Source organism: Dendrobates tinctorius, unplaced genomic scaffold, assembly GCF_039654945.1.
Source record: "Dendrobates tinctorius isolate UK_male_01 unplaced genomic scaffold, ASM3965494v1 ptg000296l, whole genome shotgun sequence".
Classification (NCBI taxonomy): domain Eukaryota; kingdom Metazoa; phylum Chordata; class Amphibia; order Anura; family Dendrobatidae; genus Dendrobates; species Dendrobates tinctorius.
The window spans coordinates 3080763-3102040 of NW_027361963.1; the positions used below are offsets into that span (position 1 = coordinate 3080763).

Genomic DNA, 21278 nt, shown 5'->3' on the forward strand with positions numbered 1-21278 from the left:
CCGTGGGATAGGAGATCCGGGATGTCCGGAAGAACCCAAGGATCGGACACCGACATGGTCCTGAGGCATGAGAACCATGCCCTCCTGGGCAAAAATGGAGCAATGACTATGACCCTTGCTCTGTCTCTCTTGATTTTTCTCAACACCAAGGGTAGTAGCGATAGGGGAGGGAAGGCGTATGCTAGCCTGAAGTCCCGCTTTATCAGAAAGGCATCTACCGCCAGGGGGTTCTCTCTGGGATTTTGGGAGCAGAATAGTCTTAATTTCCTTGGTGGCGAAGAGATCTACCTCTGGCTGTCTCCATTTTTGTATAATCAGGTCGAAGATTGAATTGTTTAGGGACCATTCTCCTTGTTTTAGTAGGTTGCGGCATTTATGTCAACAGGACAAGGGATTCCCAGCCAGTCTCCCATGCCGGTACTGGCCCGGCCTCAAGCTGCTTAACGGCTGCGCTCTGACGAGGGCATGCACATTCAGCTTAGAATGGCTGTTCTGCTAGTTGGAACAACCGTTCTGCTACAATCCTCAGGGGTTTGGAACGAGTCCCACCTTGGTGGTTGACACAAGCCACTGTGACCTAATTGTCGGAGAACACTCGCACATGATGGCCCTGCAGATACATAAGTAACTTCTTAGCTGCCTGCTCTACTGCTGTCAGTTCTTTTCAAATTAGATGACATTTTTATCTGGTGATGGTCCCATAGGCCCTGGACTAGGACTTCACCCATATGAGCCCCCCAACCGGAAGGGCTAGCATCCGTAGTGACTATGGGGGATATGTCACACTCCCAGGGAACCCCTCTGGACAAATTATCCTTTTCTAGCCACCACTCTAGGGACTCCCTTGTGCTTCGGGACAAGGTTAGCTGGCCCTCCAAGTAACCTCCAAGGATTTTTTGATGCAGTAAGACCTCCCCTGTAGTGTTCTTAAATGAAACTGGGCCCACTGGACCACTGGATACAGGAGGAAAGGGAACCCAGAAGGGACATGGCTTTCCTGAGGGACATGGTGGGGTTATTGGCAGCGTTTAGGATCTGATAGTGTAGGCGAACAAGCTTCTCCGGAGGCAGCCTGTTTCTCAATCTAGAATCAGGCCTAATAATTGCTGAATTCTCATCGGCTGTAACCGAGATTTTTTAATATTAAGCAGCCAACCTAACCGCTCTAGGGCCGACATTGCCCTCTGTAGCTGTTCCTTACAATGTTTTGCCGTTTTCCCTATAATCAGGAAGTCATCTAAGTAGGGGACTACTAGAATGTTAGATTCACGTAGATGGGCCATAACTTCCTTCCACTACTTTAGTAAACACCCGGGGAGCGACTGCCACCCCAAAGGGGAGGGCCGCATATTGGAAATGTTCAACTGACCCATTTAACTGAACCGCTACTCTGAGGAAGCGCTGATGGGCTGTATGAATGGGTATATGGTAGTATGCATCTTTTAAATCTAACACCACCATAAAGCAGTTTTGAAACAACAACTTTATTGTTGAATTGATTGTTTCCATTTTGAACGGCCGTATAACCAAGAAATCGTTTGAGGGACTTGAGATTAATTATAGTCCTAAAGGAGCCGTCTGGCTTGCGGACCAGGAACAGAGGGGAGTAGAAACCTTTCCCCCTTTCTCCCTCTGGAACCATAGTCAGGACTTTCTTGTGGCAAAGCTCATGAACCTCGGCCTCCAGGGCAGCTTGTTCTGATGTGGAAGACCTGAGAGGGGTGACCTTAAATCGATCTAGGGGAACCCGGGTGAACTCTAGTCGTAAACCCGCAGCTATCACCCCCAGTATCCAGTTGCTGCTAGAGATCAGCGACCAGGCTGGGTAGAAGGCAGCTAGTCTCCCCCCACAGCATCTAGTCATTGGGGCGGTTTTTTAGTGTCACGTGATGGACATTCCTGGCGCCCCCCTCCCCCTCCTCCGAACATAAAACCTGTACCTCTCCTTTTGTCGTCCCATCTGCCCTGATCTCTGGACGGCCTTCTATGGAAATATCCTTTCCTGGTGAAGGGGTGTCTATAAGAAGGATTCGGGAGGCTGGGGAACTTCTTTTTATCGTTCCCGGCTTTCTCTAAAAGTTCGTCCAGGACGGGGCCAAACAGATATTCCCCTCATATGGAATGGAGCAGAGTCGTGACCTGGCCTGGATATCTACTGGCCAGCATTTTAACCAGAGGGCCCTTCGAGCTGCGTTTGGTAACCCAGCTGATCTAGCCGCCATCCTTGCCGAGTCTGCTGAGGCATCAGCCAAGAAAGCCGCAGCACTCTGGATGATCGGTAGAGTTTTCTGACTGGATGCTCTTGGGGCTCCGTCCTTCAGATGGGAATCTAGTTGATCTAGCCAGACCATCACGGATCTGGCTATACAAGTGGCAGCTATCGCTGGTCTTAGGGCGCCTGCTGACATCTCCCATGTTCCCTTTAGAAAGGAATCCGCTTTTTTATCCAGCGGGTCTTTTAAGGAGGCCATATCATCGAACGGTATGGAGGACTTTTTGGAGGCTTTGGCTACTGCCGCGTCCAGCTTAGGGGCCTTATCCCATCTGTTTACCACTGGGTCATCAAATGGGTACCTCCATTTGAAGGCAGGTGGTAAGGAGCCCCTTTTTTCGGGTCTCTTCCATTCCCTTTCTATCAGGCTCTGGACCTTATCATTTAATGGAAAAAGCTTTGTGTTTCCTGGGATCTAGAGCTCCGAACATTACCTGTGCCGAAAGCTCTGGCTTTGAGTCTGCTACTGCCATGGTGGACCTTATTGCTTTAACTAGCTTGTCCATCTGGTCTAATGGGAAGCAGAATCGGCTTGAGTCTTCATCCGAAGAGGATGAAGTGGAGGCCGGGGAATCCGTGGAGTAATTGTTCCTAGGGGCAGCTGAGGACTCCGACCCTGAGAAACTAAATTCTCTCCCCCTAGAAGAGTCCCTTTTAGATAGGGCTTTCATCTCTGTCCCTGTAAGGATGGGGGAGAGTGCAAGGGCCTGTCAGTCTATGCCTGGGCCCCCGTCCCTTTCCAACCCCTACCGTCTGTCGCACACATGGCTGACATAGTCTTTTGGGGTGGCCGTCTGGTAAGGGGCAACTACAGAGCGCACATTCCCTGTGCTTCTGTTTTACTGTAGCTTTCCTCCCCTGCGAAACCAGCATAAGGGAACACTGCATCAGGGTACATTCACGGAGATCTCTTACCCATGCAGATGAGGCAGGTACCGGATCACGGAGGGAGGCAGGGGGAATCCTTTAGACTGGAGGAACTTCTGCGGCTCTGCTCATTCGTCCGCTTCCACTCGTATGAGGCTTCACCGAGGCCTCCTTCTGTGGGTGCTCCTGCACGTCCTGCTGCTCTATGGGGGTTCTGTCATCCATCGCTGGGCCTTCAGAAGCACCCCGGCAGCATCACCTCCTGCCCTTTAAGGCCTCCCAGTATCCGGTCAGCAGGGTACTGGCGCGGCACCTCCCCCAGGAACCCTCCCGCGACCTTCCCCCGCATGAACCATCCCCCCCCACCGCCTCGGGTACCGCGCGTCCCCCCGGATCGCCGCGCGGTTTTGGCGTTCCTGGCCCCGCCCCTTCCACCGCGTCACTTCCGCCGCGCGTCAGAGGCCGCGGGAGCGCGCGGAAAGGAGCCGGCACGGCGCCCCCGGCTCCGGTATGCCCGCCGCCCCCATGCGCACCAGCCTGCGCTTGGCGACCGGACGCAACCGCCGACCCGGCCGGAGGGGGTTTGAGACCGGACCCCGGGGGAAAATGCATCAGGAGGGGCCTGCATACATACCTGGTGCCCGCATTCTGGAGACGGCTGTCCACCGGACCCTTTGCTCCGCCTGCTCTAACCACTGCCGTGGCGACCTACCCGGCCCCACCGTGGCGCTTCCAGGTACCCCGAGCTTGACCGAGGTAGGAGATCCCCCCGCTACCTGAGTCGGTCAGCCGGCCTGGGAATCCCTCGACGACTCCATGATGGACGATCTGAAGGAAGTCCCGTCCTCTAGGAACAGGAAACCAACTGATGCGTGGGAGAGGTGCCGCCCTTTTGTATCTGTAGGTTTCCTGTTCCTGAAGGGCGGATCCCCTCTCTCAGGTGGTGCTGTCATGGACGACCGATAAACAGAGTTTTTCCCTTAACAGTCTTCATCGTCAAAATATCCCGTACCTCAAAGATGTTATCCGAGGTACACGGCTGGGAGATTTGAGGAGGTGCTGAGTGGAAGTGGTTAAATACTGCAGGTTTGAGATACATGGAAGGCATTGGAAATCTTTAGTTAGGCGGGCAATCTCAATTTGTAGGCCACGTCGTTGATGTGACTCAAGACCTCAAAGGGACCAATGTAACGTGGACCTAACTTTTAAGAGGGAATTTTCAACCTGATATACCGAGAAGATAGCCAAACTCTATCCCCAGGGCGATACAGAGGAGCGTCAAGCCGTTTTTTGTCGGCAGACCTCTTCATCCTGAGGCTGGCACTCTCAAGGGCTATTTTGGTCTCCCTCCAAATCTGAGAGAAGTCTACAGACAAGGAGTCCGCTGCCGGTACACCCGAGGTAGGGGACACAGGAAGGGGAATGCCGGGGTGTTGACCAAAAACCACAAAAAAAGGAGATTTAAAGGAAGCTTCACTTGGATGGTTGTTATAGGTGAATTCTGCCCAAGGAAGAAGAGACCCAGTCATCTCGGTGAGCATTGGAAAAATGCCGAAGGTAGGATGTCAGTGCCTGATTGACCCGCTCGACCTGACCATTAGACTGGGGGTGGTAGGCTGAGTAAAAATCCAAAGCTATCTTCAGCAATCCGCAGAGAGCTCACCAAAAACAGGAGGTAAACTGGACTCCTCGATCCGAGATGATATGCTGAGGGAAAACATGGAGGCGAAAAACATGGAGCAGGAAGATCTTTGCCAACTCAGGAGCGGTAGGCAGACCAGGTAGTGCGATGAAATGGGCAATTTTGGAAAAATCGATCCAGGACCACCAATATAACCATACATCTTGAAGAGGGAGGCAAATCAGTGACGAAATCCATAGCGATATGAGTCCATGGATTGGCAGGCACAGGTAACAGATGTAGGAGTCCTGAAGGAAGGTGTCGAGGGACTTTGTTCCGGGCACAAGAAGGGCAGGAGGCGATGAAATCCTGGATGTCTCTGCGAAGGGAAGGCCACCAATAATGGCGGGAGATGAGCGCGAGTCTTTAACCCCCGAATGTCCAGAAAATTTTGACGAGTGACTCCAACGTAGAACCTTCAATCTATCTCCACTCCGAACAATGGTTTTACCTGATGGTGGGGAGACCAGGCTTAGAGGTGCCACAGTAAGGATTTTGGTGGGATCGGAGATGTGCTGGACCCTCCTCCTTATCCACTGACACGAATGACCGTGATAGGGCATCCGCCTTGATGTTCTTATCCCCGGGTCGGAAGTGGAGTTCGAAGTCAAAGAGTTAGAAAAACAATGACCATCTGGCCTGCCGTGGGTTGAGCTTTTGGGCGGACTGTAGGTAGGCCAAATTTTTGTGATCCGTAAAAATGATGAACGGATGAAGGGCCCCCTCGAAGAGATGGCGCCACTCTTCGAGAGCCGTTTTTATGGCCAAGAGTTTATCTCCTACAGCATAGTTACGTTCAGGAGCGGAGAAGGCCTTGGCGAACGTCCCGGCGATGTGTGGCCAGATTGGGGGAGAAGACTAAGATGTCGTCCAGGTAGACTACGACACAGGAGTAGAGGAGATCTCGAAAGACATCATTAACGAGTTCCTGGAATACTGCAGGTGCGTTGCAAAGACCAAATGGCATAACTAAATACTCGTAGTGCCCGTCACGCGTGTTGAACGCAGTCTTCCACTTGTCCCCAGAGCATATGCGAACCAAATTATAGGCCCCTCGTAGATCAAGCTTCGTAAACACACGCGCTCCCCTCAAGCGATCAAAGAGCTCAGAGATGAGGGGCAGTGGATATTTGTTCTTCACCGTGATACGATTCAGGCCTCGATAATCGATGCACGGACGCAGCGACCCATCCTTTTTCTTTATGAAAAAGAAGCCTGCTCCTGCAGGGGACGAAGACTTCCGAATGAAGCCTCGGGCCAGGTTGTCTTGGATGTATTCAGACATGGCTTGGGTCTCTGCCGAGGAGAGAGGATAAATCCTTCCACGAGTAGTACCTGGAAAGAGCTCAATAGGGCAATCGTAGGGGCGATGCGGAGGAAGAGTCTCAGCCTCTCTCTTATCAAAAACATCCAAAAAGGCACTGTAAGCCGCCGGCAATCCGGAGGGAACAAGGGGAGAACGGGGAATACCCACGGGACGCACCGACAGCAGACACCGAGCCCGACAAGACTCCCCCCAGCGTAAGACGTTGCCGCTATGCCAATCTAAGGTGGGCTCGTGGAGCCGCAGCCAGGGGAGACTGAGGAGGGTTGGATGGGAAATATCCGGTAAGACATAAAACAAAATTCAGTCCTTGTGCAGAGCCCCTACTTGCAACTCTACCTCATGAGTGACAAGAGTAACTGTCTATAGCAGGGGTCGACCATCTACGGATGCGAGAACCTGGGGATTCTCCAAGGTCCTTACGGGAACAGAAAATTTGTTGACCTCAAGTCTAATAAAGTTCGCAGCGGCCCCCCGAGTCCACGTAGGCCTCTAGAGAAGCCCGCCTCACACCAACATGCAAAAGGACAGAGTGAGGGGTAGAGAGGTATCACAAATGCCCAGGAAGGCCTCTCTTACCTGGCCTAGGCGGAGTTTTCCGGACGATCAGGACAAGTTCGGAGCAAATGGGACCCGCTACCGCAGTAGAAACAAAGACCCAGGAGGCTTCTCTCCCTGCGACGCTGGTCAGCAAGTTTCAGGCGGTCCACCTGCATAGGTTCAGGTACAGAGGCAGAGGAGAGGATCCTGGGTCGAGGACTGAGTGGCCTGCGAACAGAAGACACTGGACGGGAAACCCTTCTCTCCCTGGCCCGTTCCTGAAACCGGAGATCTATCTGGGTAGCTAGGGAAATCAAATCTTCTAGCGCTGTAGGGGTATTCCGACCAGCGAGCTCATCTTTTATACGACTCGAAAGGCCTCGCCAGAAGGTGCCCACCAACGCCTCGTTATTCCAACCTAAGTCGGACAGGGTTCTAAACTGTATGGCGTACTGGCCCACGGTTAGAGAACTTTGGCAGAGGTTAAACAAAGCCTCAGTGGTGGAGGCTAAGCGACCCGGTTCGTCAAAAACCCGACGGAAAGTGTCCAGAAAAACGGATAACTGGGTAACCACAGGGTCATCACGCTCCCAGAGAGGATTGACCAAAGCCAGAGCGTCCCCCTCTAGGTGAGAGATGATGGCCACTTTAGCTCGGTCAGTGGGGTACTGCTGGGGCAGTAATTCAAAATGAAGGCATTGATTTATAAATCCCCGCCACAATTTGGCATCACCGCAATACCGGGGTGGTTTGGCCAATCGCGGAGGATGGGAACCCGCAGCAGGAGGAGCAGAGCCAGCCAAGTGCAAGGAAAGTAACCGACCGTCTACCGAAGCCATGTAGCTGAGGATATGCGACTGGGTGTCACGCTGCTGCGCCAATTCTTGTTGCAAGCCAGCCAACTGGGCGGCGTTACCAGGGTCAGAGGATTGGAGAGCGGAGAGACGCGAGTCCATAGTTTTCATAAAGGACATCATGCGTGTCTGGTTCTCCCGAAGGAAAACCAACTCCTTTTGGGCAGCCGTGGCTCCAGCGGGGTCCATGGCCTGTCTGTTACGGTTGCAGTAGCGGAGAGGAACGAGGAGGCAACCCGATAGTGGACCCTCTGGGTCACGGCTCCAGAGCACCTAGGGGTGAGCGCCCAGGTGAGGAGCACCCCCTATACAGGTAGTGTTAGGGGCGGACCCCCAGGGGATGGAACCGCGACAGCCGGAACCAAAGGGACGACTGGGGCTTAAGACCGGAGTGGAGGCACAGGCGGGTCCGTAGAGAGCACAGAGGACCACAGAGACCGTGGATAATGGGCAGGACGCAGTACCGGAGCGCAGCGGGAGGCAAGAGCTGGAGACTGCAAAAGAGGAAGCACAGAGATAACACTGAGCGAAAGGCAAGGCAGACAAGCAGGGAAAATCAGAGGAAAGGACGGATGGGGCAGAACAGGGAGGACACCAGGACTCAGGGATGCAAGGAAAGGCTGGAGAACAGGGGAAGAGTGATCAGAGGCAGCACTAGCAGCGGCAAAGGCAGAGGACCGGAGACACAGAGGACAGGGCAGACAGAAGCGTTAGGCTGGGGGGCCTGAGACACAGAGACCCCTGCCAAGAGACAGCATCACCGAAATCGTAGACAGTCTTACCAGTCCAGATGCCGGCCATAAGTAGCGATGGGCACCGCCATGTTGGACGCGGAGCCATGCGCGTCACACTACCCAGGAGGCTGCGTGCCAGGGAGACAAAAGTGCGCAGGTGCCCAACGCCGAGGGAGCCGGACGCCGGGTGCGGGGACGCGCCGGAGAGGAGCGCGCCGGGAGGTGCACGCAGATGAACAAGGGCCGGGGCTGTGATAATAGCACAGTCATAGAGGTGGTGAGGAGGTAATATCTCAGACTGAAAAAACATCTCCAAAGTCTTTCAGGTATTCTGGAAGACCCTCCAGACTAAAGGAACAAACATGCACAGGTTTAAGACATTTTTCAATATAATAAGAACCCCATTTGACAATATCTCGCCGATTCCAGTCAATAATCGGATTATGCGTACGCAACCAAGGAACACCCAACAAATTCCAGTAGGTAAATTGTCCAAAACATAACAGGAGATTGATTCTGTATGAAGAGACCCCACCTTGAGTTTGTACTACACCGTAACTAACCGAACCAGATTTTGAAACAACGTTCTTTCAATGGCCATGATTTGAATGGGGCTTTCTAGCTTAACTGTCCCTAATCCTAACTTCAGACAAAGTTCCACATCTATGAAATTAGGAGCAGATCCGCAGTCAATAAAGGCAAATATGAACAGACATTCATCTTGAAAAAGTTCAGCATTCAACAACACTTTATCAGAGGAGTAAAGGGGTACCTGTAAGTCTGAGTGACCTCGTCAATAATCACCCAGACTTACTCGTTTCCCGACGGCTTGTTTGCTGCAGGTCATGCCAAGCAATCCTTTAAAAAAATGTCCAGCTTGGTCACAATAGAGACAAACTCCAAGCTCCCAACGGCACCTCCTCTCCTTAATCCTTGAGCTATCAGCACCAACCTCCATAGGTTTCACCTCAGGTGCACAAACCGGGCCAGTTGGACAAAATGGAGCCTTTTCTTGCACCTTGCGTCTCTCCCGCATCCTCCGATCCATGTGGATAGCCTGAGTCATGGCCTCCACCAACCAGGCAGAGCATGTAGAGCCAGAGTGTCCTTAAGAGACTCCGAAAGACCTCTGAGGAATTGACATCTGAGAGTTGCGTCATTCCACAGGACCTCAGACCACTGACAAAGCTCAGTATAATTGTTTTCTGCTGTGCGGTTCCCGTGTCAGGTTCATGATCCTTGTCTCTGCCACATTGACCCCGTCAGGTTCGTCATAGATGTCCTAAAGCTTCAAAAAAGTCGTCCACCGAAAGACGTTTAGGATTAACAGAGGTTAGGGAAAATACCCAGGTTTGAGGACCCCCCCCCTACAAAAGTGGCATTATTCCCACCCTCTGTGACTCATTCCCTGATGACCGGGAGCGCAAGGTAAACAATAATTTGCAACTCTCTTTAAAAATTCTGAACTGGTCCTTTTCCAGGAAATTTGTCAGGGAGTGCTATAACACGTTCAGGGGAACTTAACGATACGTCAGATGGTACAGGAGTCATAACAGCGGTCTGAGGAAAGGGATTCTGAGGGGCAGTGAGTACCAGAAATCTGGCCCTGTAACTGAGCATGAGAGGAAGCCAGTTTGTGTTGTTCCAAGGCTAAACCTTGGACTGAGTCAGATTCGCCACCTGATCACACAAAATATGTAACGGATCTATAGGTGGGAAACTGAAAAAATTTTACCAGTCAATCATAATGTGGTGCGAGTCACAATAGTAACTATATAAACTTCTTACTGTAAGTAAAGGGAGGTCAAAATCTGAGGTCAGGTCCAGGAAATGGCGCAGTATGACAAAGGAAAGTCAGAGACGAAGTCCAATACACGAGCCGAGCTCAGGAAAGCCAGAAAGACAAAACAGGGAGCAGGCACAAGCAAAGAACAGGTCACAAGCAAATGGTCTGAGTCTGGGAAGAGAATCAAGTCAAACTGGGTCAGGCACAGAGGGATCAATGTTACAAAGGCAACAGCAAGTGTACGATTGACACTGGGGGGAGGAACTAGCAGAATCCTGATAAATGAAAATGAACACAGGTGATTGCAGCACAGACCCAGCACAGACTGACAGCCCCGACACAAAGTAAAAAAAACAAAAAGACAGAAGAAGAGTGGAAATCGTGAGAAATACAGGTTTTCTCCTCTGTGAATTCTCTGATGTTTATTAAGTGGTGATTTACCTGTAAAGCATTTTCCTCATTATAAACACGAAAATGGTTTCTCCCCTTTGTGAGTTCTTTGATATTTAACAAGACTTGAATTAGCTCTAAAAATTTCCCACATTGTGAACATTAATATGGCTTCTCTCCTGCATGAATTCTCTGATGTTTAATAAGGTCGCTTTTTTTTGTGTAGGCCTTCCTACATTCCGAACATGAAAATGGCTTCTCTCCTGTATGAATTCTCTGGTGTGTAGTAAGATTGCCTTTATGTGTAAAGCATTTCCCACATTCCAAACATGAATACGGCTTCTCTCCTGTATGAATTCTCTGATGTTTACTAAGACTCCCTTTTTCTGTGAAGGCCTTCATACATTCCAAACATGAATACGGCTTCTCTCCTGTATGAATTCTCTGATGTTTAATAAGATCGCCTTTTTTTGTGAAGGTCATCACACATTCCAAACATGAAAATGGCTTCTCTCCTGTATGAATTCTCTGATGTTTAATAAGATCGCCTTTTTTTGTGAAGGCCTTCGCACATTCCAAACATGAATACGGCTTTTCTCCTGTATGAATTCTCTGATGTTTAATAAGATCGCTTTTATTTATGAAGGCCTTCAAACATTCCAAACATGAATATGGCTTCTCTCCTGTATGAATTCTCTGATGTTTAATAAGTTCGCTTTTATTTATGAATGCCTTCAAACATTCCAAACATGAATATGGCTTCTCTCCTGTATGAATTCTCTGATGTTTAATAAGATCGCTTTTATTTATGAATGCCTTCAAACATTCCAAACATGAATATGGCTTCTCTCCTGTATGAATTCTCTGATGTGCAATAAGATCGCTTTTATTTATGAAGGCCTTCATACATTCCAAACATGAATGCAGCTTCTCTCCTGTATGAATTCTCTGATGTGCAATAAGATTCTTTTTCTCTGTGTAGGATTTCCCACATTCTGAACATGAAAATGGCTTTTCTCCTGTATGAATTCTCTGATGTTTAATAAGATTGCTTTTTTTTCTGAAGGCCTTCACACACTCCAAACATGAAAATGGTTTCTCTCCTGTATGAATGCTCTGATGTTTACTAAGACTCCCTTTTTCTGTGAAGGCCTTTCCACATTCCGAACATGAATATGGCTTTTCTCCTGTGTGTATTCTCTCATGTATAACAAGGTGTGATTTTTCTGTAAAGCATTTCCCACATTCCGAACATGAATACGGCTTCTCTCCTGTATGAATTCTCTGATGTTTACTAAGATTCCCTTTTTCTGAGAAGGCCTTTCCACATTCCGAACATGAATATGGCTTTTCTCCTGTGTGTATTCTCTTATGTATAACAAAGTGTGATTTATCTGTAAAGCATTTCCCACATTCCGAACATGAATACGGCTTCTCTCCTGTATGATTTCTCTGATGTTTACGAAGACTCCTTTTTCCTGTGAAGGCCTTTCCACATTCCGAACATGAATATGGCTTTTCTCCTGTGTGAATTCTCTCATGTATTAGAAATTTTGCTTTATTTTTAAACCATTTCCCACATTCTGAACAGCAGTATGTCTTTTTTCGATTGTGTTTTCTTTGTGCTAAAAAATCTGTGCTTGTAGTAAGTTGTTTGTCACACTGAAATCTTGTATCCACTTTGTCACCTGGAATTGAGGTAACAATGTGAGATTGCTCAGGAGAGGGTTCCTCATGATTAGGAGGATTATAAGAAAGTGAAGTGCTGTGAACTCCAGGAGCTCCATGAAGGGTATTGAGGTTTTCTCCATTAGACTGCTTCCTGATATCTTCTTTTTTACAATTTAGTGATAAACCGTTATTCTCACAAGGATTTCCTATAAGGATGAAGGATAGATTGGATGTGAATTTTTTCTACAATACAGAAGGGATTTCTAAATTTACTTAATAAAAACAAATAAAAAGCGCTCCTTGTGTGAATCAGCAGATAATATTGGGTTAAGGTGAGTGGCTACTACTCCCCTGGATTAGCTGTGCAGCTCCAGGCACAACCCTGGTGTTAACATGATTGATCCTCCTTGGCTGCAGCGGTGCCGCCTGATCCTCCCACAAGAGGTCCAGATGGAAAGAACCAGGATAAAAGTATAAGTAAAAAATGGGCTTCCGAAAGTGCTGCCAAGGATGTAGGAAGAGTTTTCTTATCTTATTAAAATTATTTTATTAAGCTACGTGTTATGGAGTCGGTCCAGCTCCTTCATCGGACTAATACAAGCTGAGTAATACAGGCCGTCATTTATACAACCCATAATGACATCACAACCTTAGAGGTTGTCCACTACAATGTGTACTGGGCAAATCAATTTAAACATTGGAAATAAGGCTTTCTTCAAATACCTTGCATTTCCAAATGTGCCTGTGAGCGGCGCTGTCACTGTACACTCATCTCTATTACGTGACCCCCGGCTGCCGCTGACTCTGATGTCCGGTGATGTCACGACAACTTCCGGAATTGGAAGCTGAAGCAGCATCAGCGAGGCAGGACCCAGTCTCCTGAGTGACTGTGCTGTGGACGAAGTTTCACCGCACATCACACCATTGCGATACTCAGGGAGACTGGGTCCTGCCTCGGTGATTATTACAAAACACCAGTGATTGTCTGTCCACTGTCTCTAACATCATGTCTCCCCTATATCTGACACTGTCAAAAACTCCTTGTGTTTCCTCCCTCCACTAACCTACCCATGCATGATATTGCCATCTCCGTGTGTGGTTCCACCATTACTCCCCAGCAACATGCCCGCTGTTTTGGGGTCATACTTGATTCCGAGCTTTCATTCGCCCCCACATCCGATCACTGGCTCACTCTTGTTATCTGCATCTCAAAAACATTTCTAGAATTTGACCTTTTCTTACTTTTGACTCTGCAAAAACTCTTACTGTTTCTCTTACTTAGTCTCGTCTGGACTATTGCAACTCTCTACTAATCGGTCTCCCTCTTACCAAACCCTCCCCTCATTACTATCCGTCCTGAATGCAGTAGTCAGGATCATATTCCTCACTAACCGTTACACCGATGCCTCTACTCTGTGCCACGCATTGCACTGGTTACCCATCTGCTACAGAGTTCAATATAAACTTATTACTGTCATCCACAAAGCGTTCCATGCTTCAGTCTACCACCCTACCCGTGCCCTCCATTCTGGTAATGACCAGATTACCATCCATAATGTAAGCTTGTGAGCAGGGCCCTCACTCCTCTTGGTATCTGTTGATTTATGAGATTATTGCTATGCTGCAATGTCTTTTATTGTCTGTACAAGTCCCCTCTAAAATGTAAAGTGCTGCGGAATATGTTGTTGCTATAGAAATAAAATGATCATTGTCTTGTTGTCTGCAGTGATGACGTCTCATTGAGAGCACTATAGCCAATAACGGAGATCAGCGGCTCTGCCAGAATAAATGGCATCAGCCGCTCAAAACCACTGAGCTCCCTCACAGGCGGCAGCGCTGTCAATGTGATATCAGCACTGCAGCCAATAGCAGACATTGATAGCAGCAGCGGAGACTCAGCACTGAACCAGGGGAGAGTGAATACAGCACAGGATTGGTGTCTGTTACTGAGAGACAGTGGTTTTTCACAATCAGAAAACCCTTTTCAAGAGATTAATATGAAGTATTGTGTTTATAAGACATTTCCCACATAGTGAACATGAGTACGGCTTCTCTCTGGTGTGACTTCTTTCATGACTACTTGCTAGAGATGGGGTGCACCTTACGAAGACTGGAAAACATGTATTTGGAAGTCGCCTTGCTACACTTGTAAGGAGAGCTTTAAACTAGAACAACATGGGAAGGGAAGCAAAAGACCAGAAAAAGCCATACACCTGACAAATGCTATTGAGAACTCTGCTATTAGAAGTGGAAAGGAAGAACAAAGACGAATGAATCTAATTAATAAAAATATTGGAGAAAGAGAAACCAATCACAAACTAAAATGTTTCTATACTAATGCACAAAGCATGGGCAACAAACAAGGAGAATTGGAACTACTAACACAGGAAAAGAAATATGATGTCATTGGAATCACTGAAACTTGGTGGGACAATACACATGATTGGAATACAAGACTAGAAGGATACAACTTATTTGCAAGAAACAGACTTGATAAACGAGGAGGAGGTGTCGCATTGTATGTTAGAAACGCGTATATCTGCACAGAGATTGAAGCTTCAGAGACTGGGAGTTCTGTGGAAACTGTTTGGGTAAGAATACAAGGACAGAACAATGGAAAGGACACCATTGTAGGCATTTACTACAGGCCGCCTGTGCAAGCTGAAGATATGGATGAACTCTTTATGCATCAAATGGCCAAGTTCTCCAAAAAATATGACATAGTTGTCATGGGAGATTTCAACTATCCAGACATCTCAGGCAAAACTAACAGGTCAAGGAAATTCTTATCCTCTCTTGCTGACAACTTTATCTTCCAAAAGGTAAGGGAGAAATTTGCTGATGACACAAAGCTAGGAGGGATAGCTAATACTAGAGAAGAGAGAGAGAGGATTCAAAAAGATTTAAATAAACTGGAGAAGTGGGCAGCAACTAACAGAATGGTTTTTAACAGGGAGAAATGCAAAGTACTACATCTGGGCAATAAAAATGAAAAAAGCATATATAGAATGGGAGGAATAGGGCTAAGTGACAGCACATGTGAAAAAGACTTGGGTATACTAATAGATCACAGACTGAATATGAGTCAACAGTGTGATGCAGCAGCAAAAAAGGCAAATGCAATTCTAGGATGTATTAACAGAAGCATACAGTCTAGATCACGTGAAGTCATTATTTCCCTCTACTCCTCTTTGGTCAGACCTCATCTGGAATATTGTGTCCAGTTTTGGGCACCACATTTTAAAAAAGACATCAACAAACTGGAGCAAGTTCAGAAAAGAGCGACCAGAATGGTGACCGGTCTGCAAACCCTGTCTTATGAGGAAAGGTTGCAGGATTTGGGAATGTTTAGTTTGCAAAAGAGAAGACTGAGAGGAGACTTAATAGCTGTCTACAAATATCTAAAGGGCTGTCACATTGTAGAAGGATCAACTTTATTCTCATTTGCACAAGGAAAGACTAGAAGCAATGGGATGAAACTGAATGGGAGGAGACACAGATTAGATATTAGAAAAAACTTTTTGACAGTTAGAGTGATCAATGAGTGGAACAGGCTGCCACGAGAAGTGGTGAGTTCTCCTTCAATGGAAGTCTTCAAACAGAGGCTGGACAGACATCTGACTGGGATGATTTAGCGAATCCTGCTTTGAGCAGGGGGTTGGACCAGATGGCCCAGGAGGTCCCTTCCAACTCTACGATACTATGATTCTATGTACAACTTTAGTTGATTTTTGTGCCAAACATTTCCCACATTATATGCCACACAGATCCATTTTTTATTCATTATTTTACATCCTCACATTTCAGGAGTCATAATGCTATTATACACTAAGGGGTAATGGGGTTGGATGTTATATACTAGGGGCACAACAGGGCTGGCTGTTATGCACCGGGGGAAGGGCAACGGGGCTGGATGCTATACACCGAGGTGTGTGTAACGGGGGGGTGATGGGTCTGGTTGTTTTACACCAGGGTGCAGCGACGGGGCCGGATGTTCTGGTCCTTCTACATCCAAGATGGCCTCCTCCATAGTGGCAGAGGAACGACAGACGTATGTCTGACCCACACCTCCATAGCATGGCACTTACTGACTTACCACAGGGCTCTTCATGCCACCGGGCGGCTGGCCTGGATGCAGAGAGACCAACATGCTGACCTCAGTGTAGGAGACAGTGGGAGGCATCATTATAATCACACGCCAGTCATCATCACACGCTGGACATTATTACACACCAGTGGAAACATCTACGGGAATCTCCTCCTTCACTTCAATCACACACGGCTGATCCCCCCTCGTCATCGCTTCTTCTTCTGTCTCATCCTTCACTTTAATATTAATCAGATCTTCCCCCTGATATATCAGATGTAACAATCAGCACAATACAAGAAACCACCAAAATCTATTACATCTATGACATTGATCAGAAATGTCCCCCATATACAGATCCAGATAAGGGCCCAGAATCATCTACCTGATGTTCCTCAAGGACATTGTGATTCTCCTCTGGACAGTCCTGGGGATACAGAGGACGGGGACATCTCTCTGGTGGATTTCTCCTCCTGGATCCATCTGTGGAGACACACAGTGATGAAATAAATTGTGTCATGAGAAGATAGAGTAGTAGGTGACCACAGAACAGACATGAGTCTCCCCTGCTCACCCTGCTGATTGGCCCATATTGCGATCGCCTCTTCTGCTCCATGTATAACCTCAATCTTAATATTAATCAGATCTTCGCCCTAAAAAGTAAAATGTAAGATGAGCTCAGGTCCCATCACTTCATGGTCAGATGTTGTGGGGGCTTCAGTGTCATCTACCTGATGATCCTCCGGGATGTTGTGATTTTCCTCTGGACAGTCCTGGGGATACAGAGGACGGGGACATCTCTCTGGTGGATTTCTCCTCCTGGATCCATCTGTGGAGACACAAAGACTGAATACATGACCTGCCGTGTATCTGTCTATATACAGTGGGTACGGAAAGCATTCAGACCCTATTAAATTTCTCACTCTTTGTTTCTTTGCAGACATTTGGTAAATTCAAAAAAGTTCATTTTTTTCTCATTAGTGTACACTCAGCACCCCATCTTGACTGAAACAACAGAAATGTAGAAATTTTGCAAATTTGTTAAAAAAAACAAAAACCTGAAATATCCCATGGTTATAAGTATTCAGACCCTTTGCTCAGTGTTGAGTAGACGCACCCTTTTGAGCTAGTACAGCCATGAGTCTTCTTGGGAATGATGCAACAAGATTTTCACGCCTGGATTTGGGGATCCTCTGCCATTCTTCCTTGCAGATCCTCTCCAGTTCCGTCATATTGGATGGTGAACGTTGGTGGACAGCCATTTTCAGGTCTCTCCAGAGATGATCAATTGGGTTTAGGTCAGGACTCTGGCTGGGCCAGTCAAGAATGGTCACAGAGTTGTTCTGAAGCCACTCCTGAGTTATTTTAGCTGTGTGCTTAGAGTCATTGTCTTGCTGGAAGGTGAACCTTCGGCCAAGTCTGTGGTCCAGAGCACTCAGGAAGAGATTTTCATCCAGGATATCCCTATACTTGGCCGCATCCATGTTTCCTTCAATTGCAACCAGTCATCCTGTCTCTGCAGCTGATGATGCAGCCACCACGTTTCACTGTTGGCATTGTATTGGGCAGGTGATGAGCAGTGCCTGGTTTTCTCCACACATAACCCTTAGAAATATCACCAATAAGGTCTATCTTCGTCTCATCAGACCAGAGAATCTTATTTCTCATGGGAGTCCTTCATGTGTTTTTTAGCAAACTCTATGCGGGCTTTTATGTGTCTTGCACTGAGGAAAGGCTTTCGTCGGGCCACTCTGCCATAAAGCCTTGGTGGTCCCAAACTTCTTCCATTTAAGGAATATGGAGGCCACTGTGCTCTTAGGAACCTTGAGTACTGCAGAAATTCTTTTGTAACCTTGGCCAGATCTGAGCCTTGCCACAATTTTGTTTCTGAGCTCCTTGGCCAGTTCCTTTGACCTCATGATTCTCATTTGGTGTGACATGCACTGTGAGGTCTTATATAGACAGGTGTGCGCCTTTACAAATCAAGTCCTATCAGTTTAATTAAAAACAGCTGGACTCCAATGAAGGAGTAGGACCATCTCAAGGAGGATCACGAGGAAATGGACAGCATGTGACAAATATGAGTGTCTGAGCAAAGGGGCTGAATACTTATGACCATGTGATATTTCAGTTTTTCTTTTTTAATAAATTTGCAAATATTCCTACAATTCTGTTTTCTTTCAGTCAAGATGGGGTGCAAAGTGCACAATAATGAGAAAAAAATGATTTTTTTGAATTTACCAAATAGCTGCAATGAAACAGAGGGCAAAATTTAAAGGGGTCTGAATACTTTCCGTACCCACTGTATGAGACACGTCTCTCAGAAGTGGTAATTCTAGGTTTATGTATCAGGGACTAAATTACATTGTTGTGGTCCTCACCACCGATACCAAGGTCCCAGCACATTGTGGCCCCAAGTATGAAGAGACAATCAGTGAGGCCAAAGCCTAATACTCTCTGCTCTGCACTCGGAGGATGAGGACCCTGAGGAGACGGACAGAGAAGACCCTCCTCAGTCAGATGGAGGAGCCGCACTAAGAAACACAACTTATCCAAGTTTCGTCTCAACCAGGAATGGAACCACAGAGGAGCTGGAGAAAGATCCACATTTTAAGACCCTAAATGCAGCGATAAATTAATATCGATCGCAACATTAAGGAGCCCGGGAGAGGGCCAATGGTTGTCATGGCAACCTGAGATCGTCATGACAACCTCGGGATCTGCCAGTGACAGGCTGTTAGACCATGCCAGGAGCACAGTCTAAGAGGCTTCTGTCAATGCAGTACATGTGCAGTGTAATGCATGATATCTGCAGTCAGATTAATAAGTTAAGATCACATAGAAGAACTAAGTAAAAAAAGTAAAATAAATCACAAAATAAATTAAAAAACATGACAATATTTATATAAAAACAAATAAAGTACACATATTTGGCATTGCAGTGTCCAGAACGACCCAACCTATAAAAATGTCACACTAATTAACCCCTTGTGAGGTAGCGCTGTCAATCAGATAGGGGATTCTCGCTTAGCCGCCACAAAACCAGATCCAGCACGGGTTTTCCATAAACCAGTATAGTCCATGCGGTTTATTGTGCAGCATAAACTAAAGCAAGTAACATACAGTTCACATCAGCATAACGTCCTGTGACAGAGCTTCTCTCTGTCCTCCCTGTGGTCACACAGGTTGGCATACACAGGCTCTTCAGCCTCATCATTATCTCACCCACATCAGGGTTTCCTCATGGCTGCTTCTCCACGCTGCAGACATCCACTCTCTCCTCTGGGACTCTCAGACGCTGCAGCCGTGACACACAGCCACTCCACAGGCTGGTAGCCAGGAGATACTTCTCCCAGCGGGACCTTCCACACTTGGATCAGCCAGGTCCCAGCATTCACCTCATGTGACCTACCCTGGCCACATTATATGGTCCATAGCCACGCCCACCGGGTCACATGACTGACCTCATCACAGGTCCTTCAACCACTCACACTCTTTACAACAGCGTTAATAAACACCCCCCCCCCCCCCCGGGTGGGTTTGTAGGTAACTAGTTCCTGACACATTGAACCAGAACCTCAGCAGTATCACTGCTGATTAACACACACATAAATCTCCATCTCAAGGCCACCCACCTTGAGATACATAACGGTCATTCAGTATCTTGCCATTCATCCACTCTCCTGGGACATCCATACAGCGCCCACCAAGTGGACACAGTGGTCACTACACCACACCCTTTATGCTTTATCATCATATCACTGAACGGAAAGTGGAATAAAACAAGATCTAAAAGACAAATGTATATAAGAATGTTATCGCTAAAAAGTCATCTTGTCCCACAAAAAAACAAGCTGCCATACAGCTCCATTAGTGGAGAAATAACATACGCATAGCTCTCAGAATAAAAGCAATGCAAAAACTATTACGTTTACTATAAAATAGTTTCATTGTGTAAAAAAAAAAATGTTATAAATGTCGTATCGCTGTAATGGCACTGACCCAAAGTTGTTTTACCACTCGGTGAAAAGCATAAAAAAGAGAAAAAAATAAACTTAAAAAACAGTTCCTAAATTGCTGTTTTTTTGTTCATTCTAACTCCCAAAAAAATCAGGAAAATTATAGCGCTCCAAATATGGTGATACAAAAACTTAGTTTAGTTAATAAAAAGTGTCTTTTAGATTTCGACAGAAGTCAGACATAAAAACCCGATATAAATCTGGTATCGCTGTAATTGCACCGACCCGAAGAATAAAGTCGTCTAATCACTTATACCGTACAAAGAACAGCGTAAAGAATAAATGAAACCAATTCTTCACCTGCTGTTAATTTGTTAATTCTGCTTCCCAAAGATTGAAGTAAGGCTCGGCTCACATCTATCCTGCACTCTACGCTGAGCGCTTACATCTGGGTGTCCGTGTAAGTCTCTGAAATATGTGATTCCGCTGAAACCCCCAGTGAAAGATTCCCTATAATGAGGCAGATGGAGGCACTGTGTACACTGTCTGACCTGTGATCCAGTGGTGTCCATCTTTTTAAGTGTGCTGTAGTGCAGCAGGTTGGTGCAGTGCAACAGATAGGCAGGGACCACAGAAAAGTTCAAAGCAAATGTCTTTAATGTCTAAAAACTCACACACAGGAGTGATGTCCTCCGGATCGCAGCTGGGTCACCGTAAACACAGTCCAGAACTCCAAACCTGTTGCCGTGGGTGCATCAGCTGCCTTCAGTTCCCTGGTTCTATGTTAGCTTCATACAGTCCTGGGTTGCACAGAGACACCTTCTCTGCAGCTTACAAACTCCAAACTGACACACCCAAGGCAAAAACTGACTGAGTTAAATGGAATCGTAGCAATAGAGCCACTTCCAAAAGCCGGGCTGGAGAGAGGGATTCGCCCCACTACCAAACCTGCAAATCCCTCTAAAAATAAAAGCCTCTAACAGGTTTTCCTAAAAACCTGACAGTCACTACTTGGGCCCAACACACTGTTTTACTTTGCCTTGTGACTCACAGGTGTCCTGCTGTGAACACAAGGCATTTCTGCCTGTGTTAACACCCCTCACAGAAAAAAAA

The 21278-nt window shown here is 47.1% G+C and overlaps 1 protein-coding gene across 1 annotated transcript in view; it reads right to left on the reverse strand.

Annotated features, from left to right (window-relative positions):
• Positions 1-10426: 10426 nt before the first annotated feature.
• LOC141073068 (uncharacterized) overlaps positions 10427-21278 on the reverse strand; it is a 258205-nt gene continuing 247353 nt past the window's right edge. Inside the window, exon 9 of the mRNA XM_073560393.1 lies at positions 10427-12325. Coding sequence (XP_073416494.1) covers positions 10611-12325 — 1715 coding nt within the window. The 3' untranslated portion in view covers positions 10427-10610. The remainder of the gene's footprint in view (positions 12326-21278) is intronic.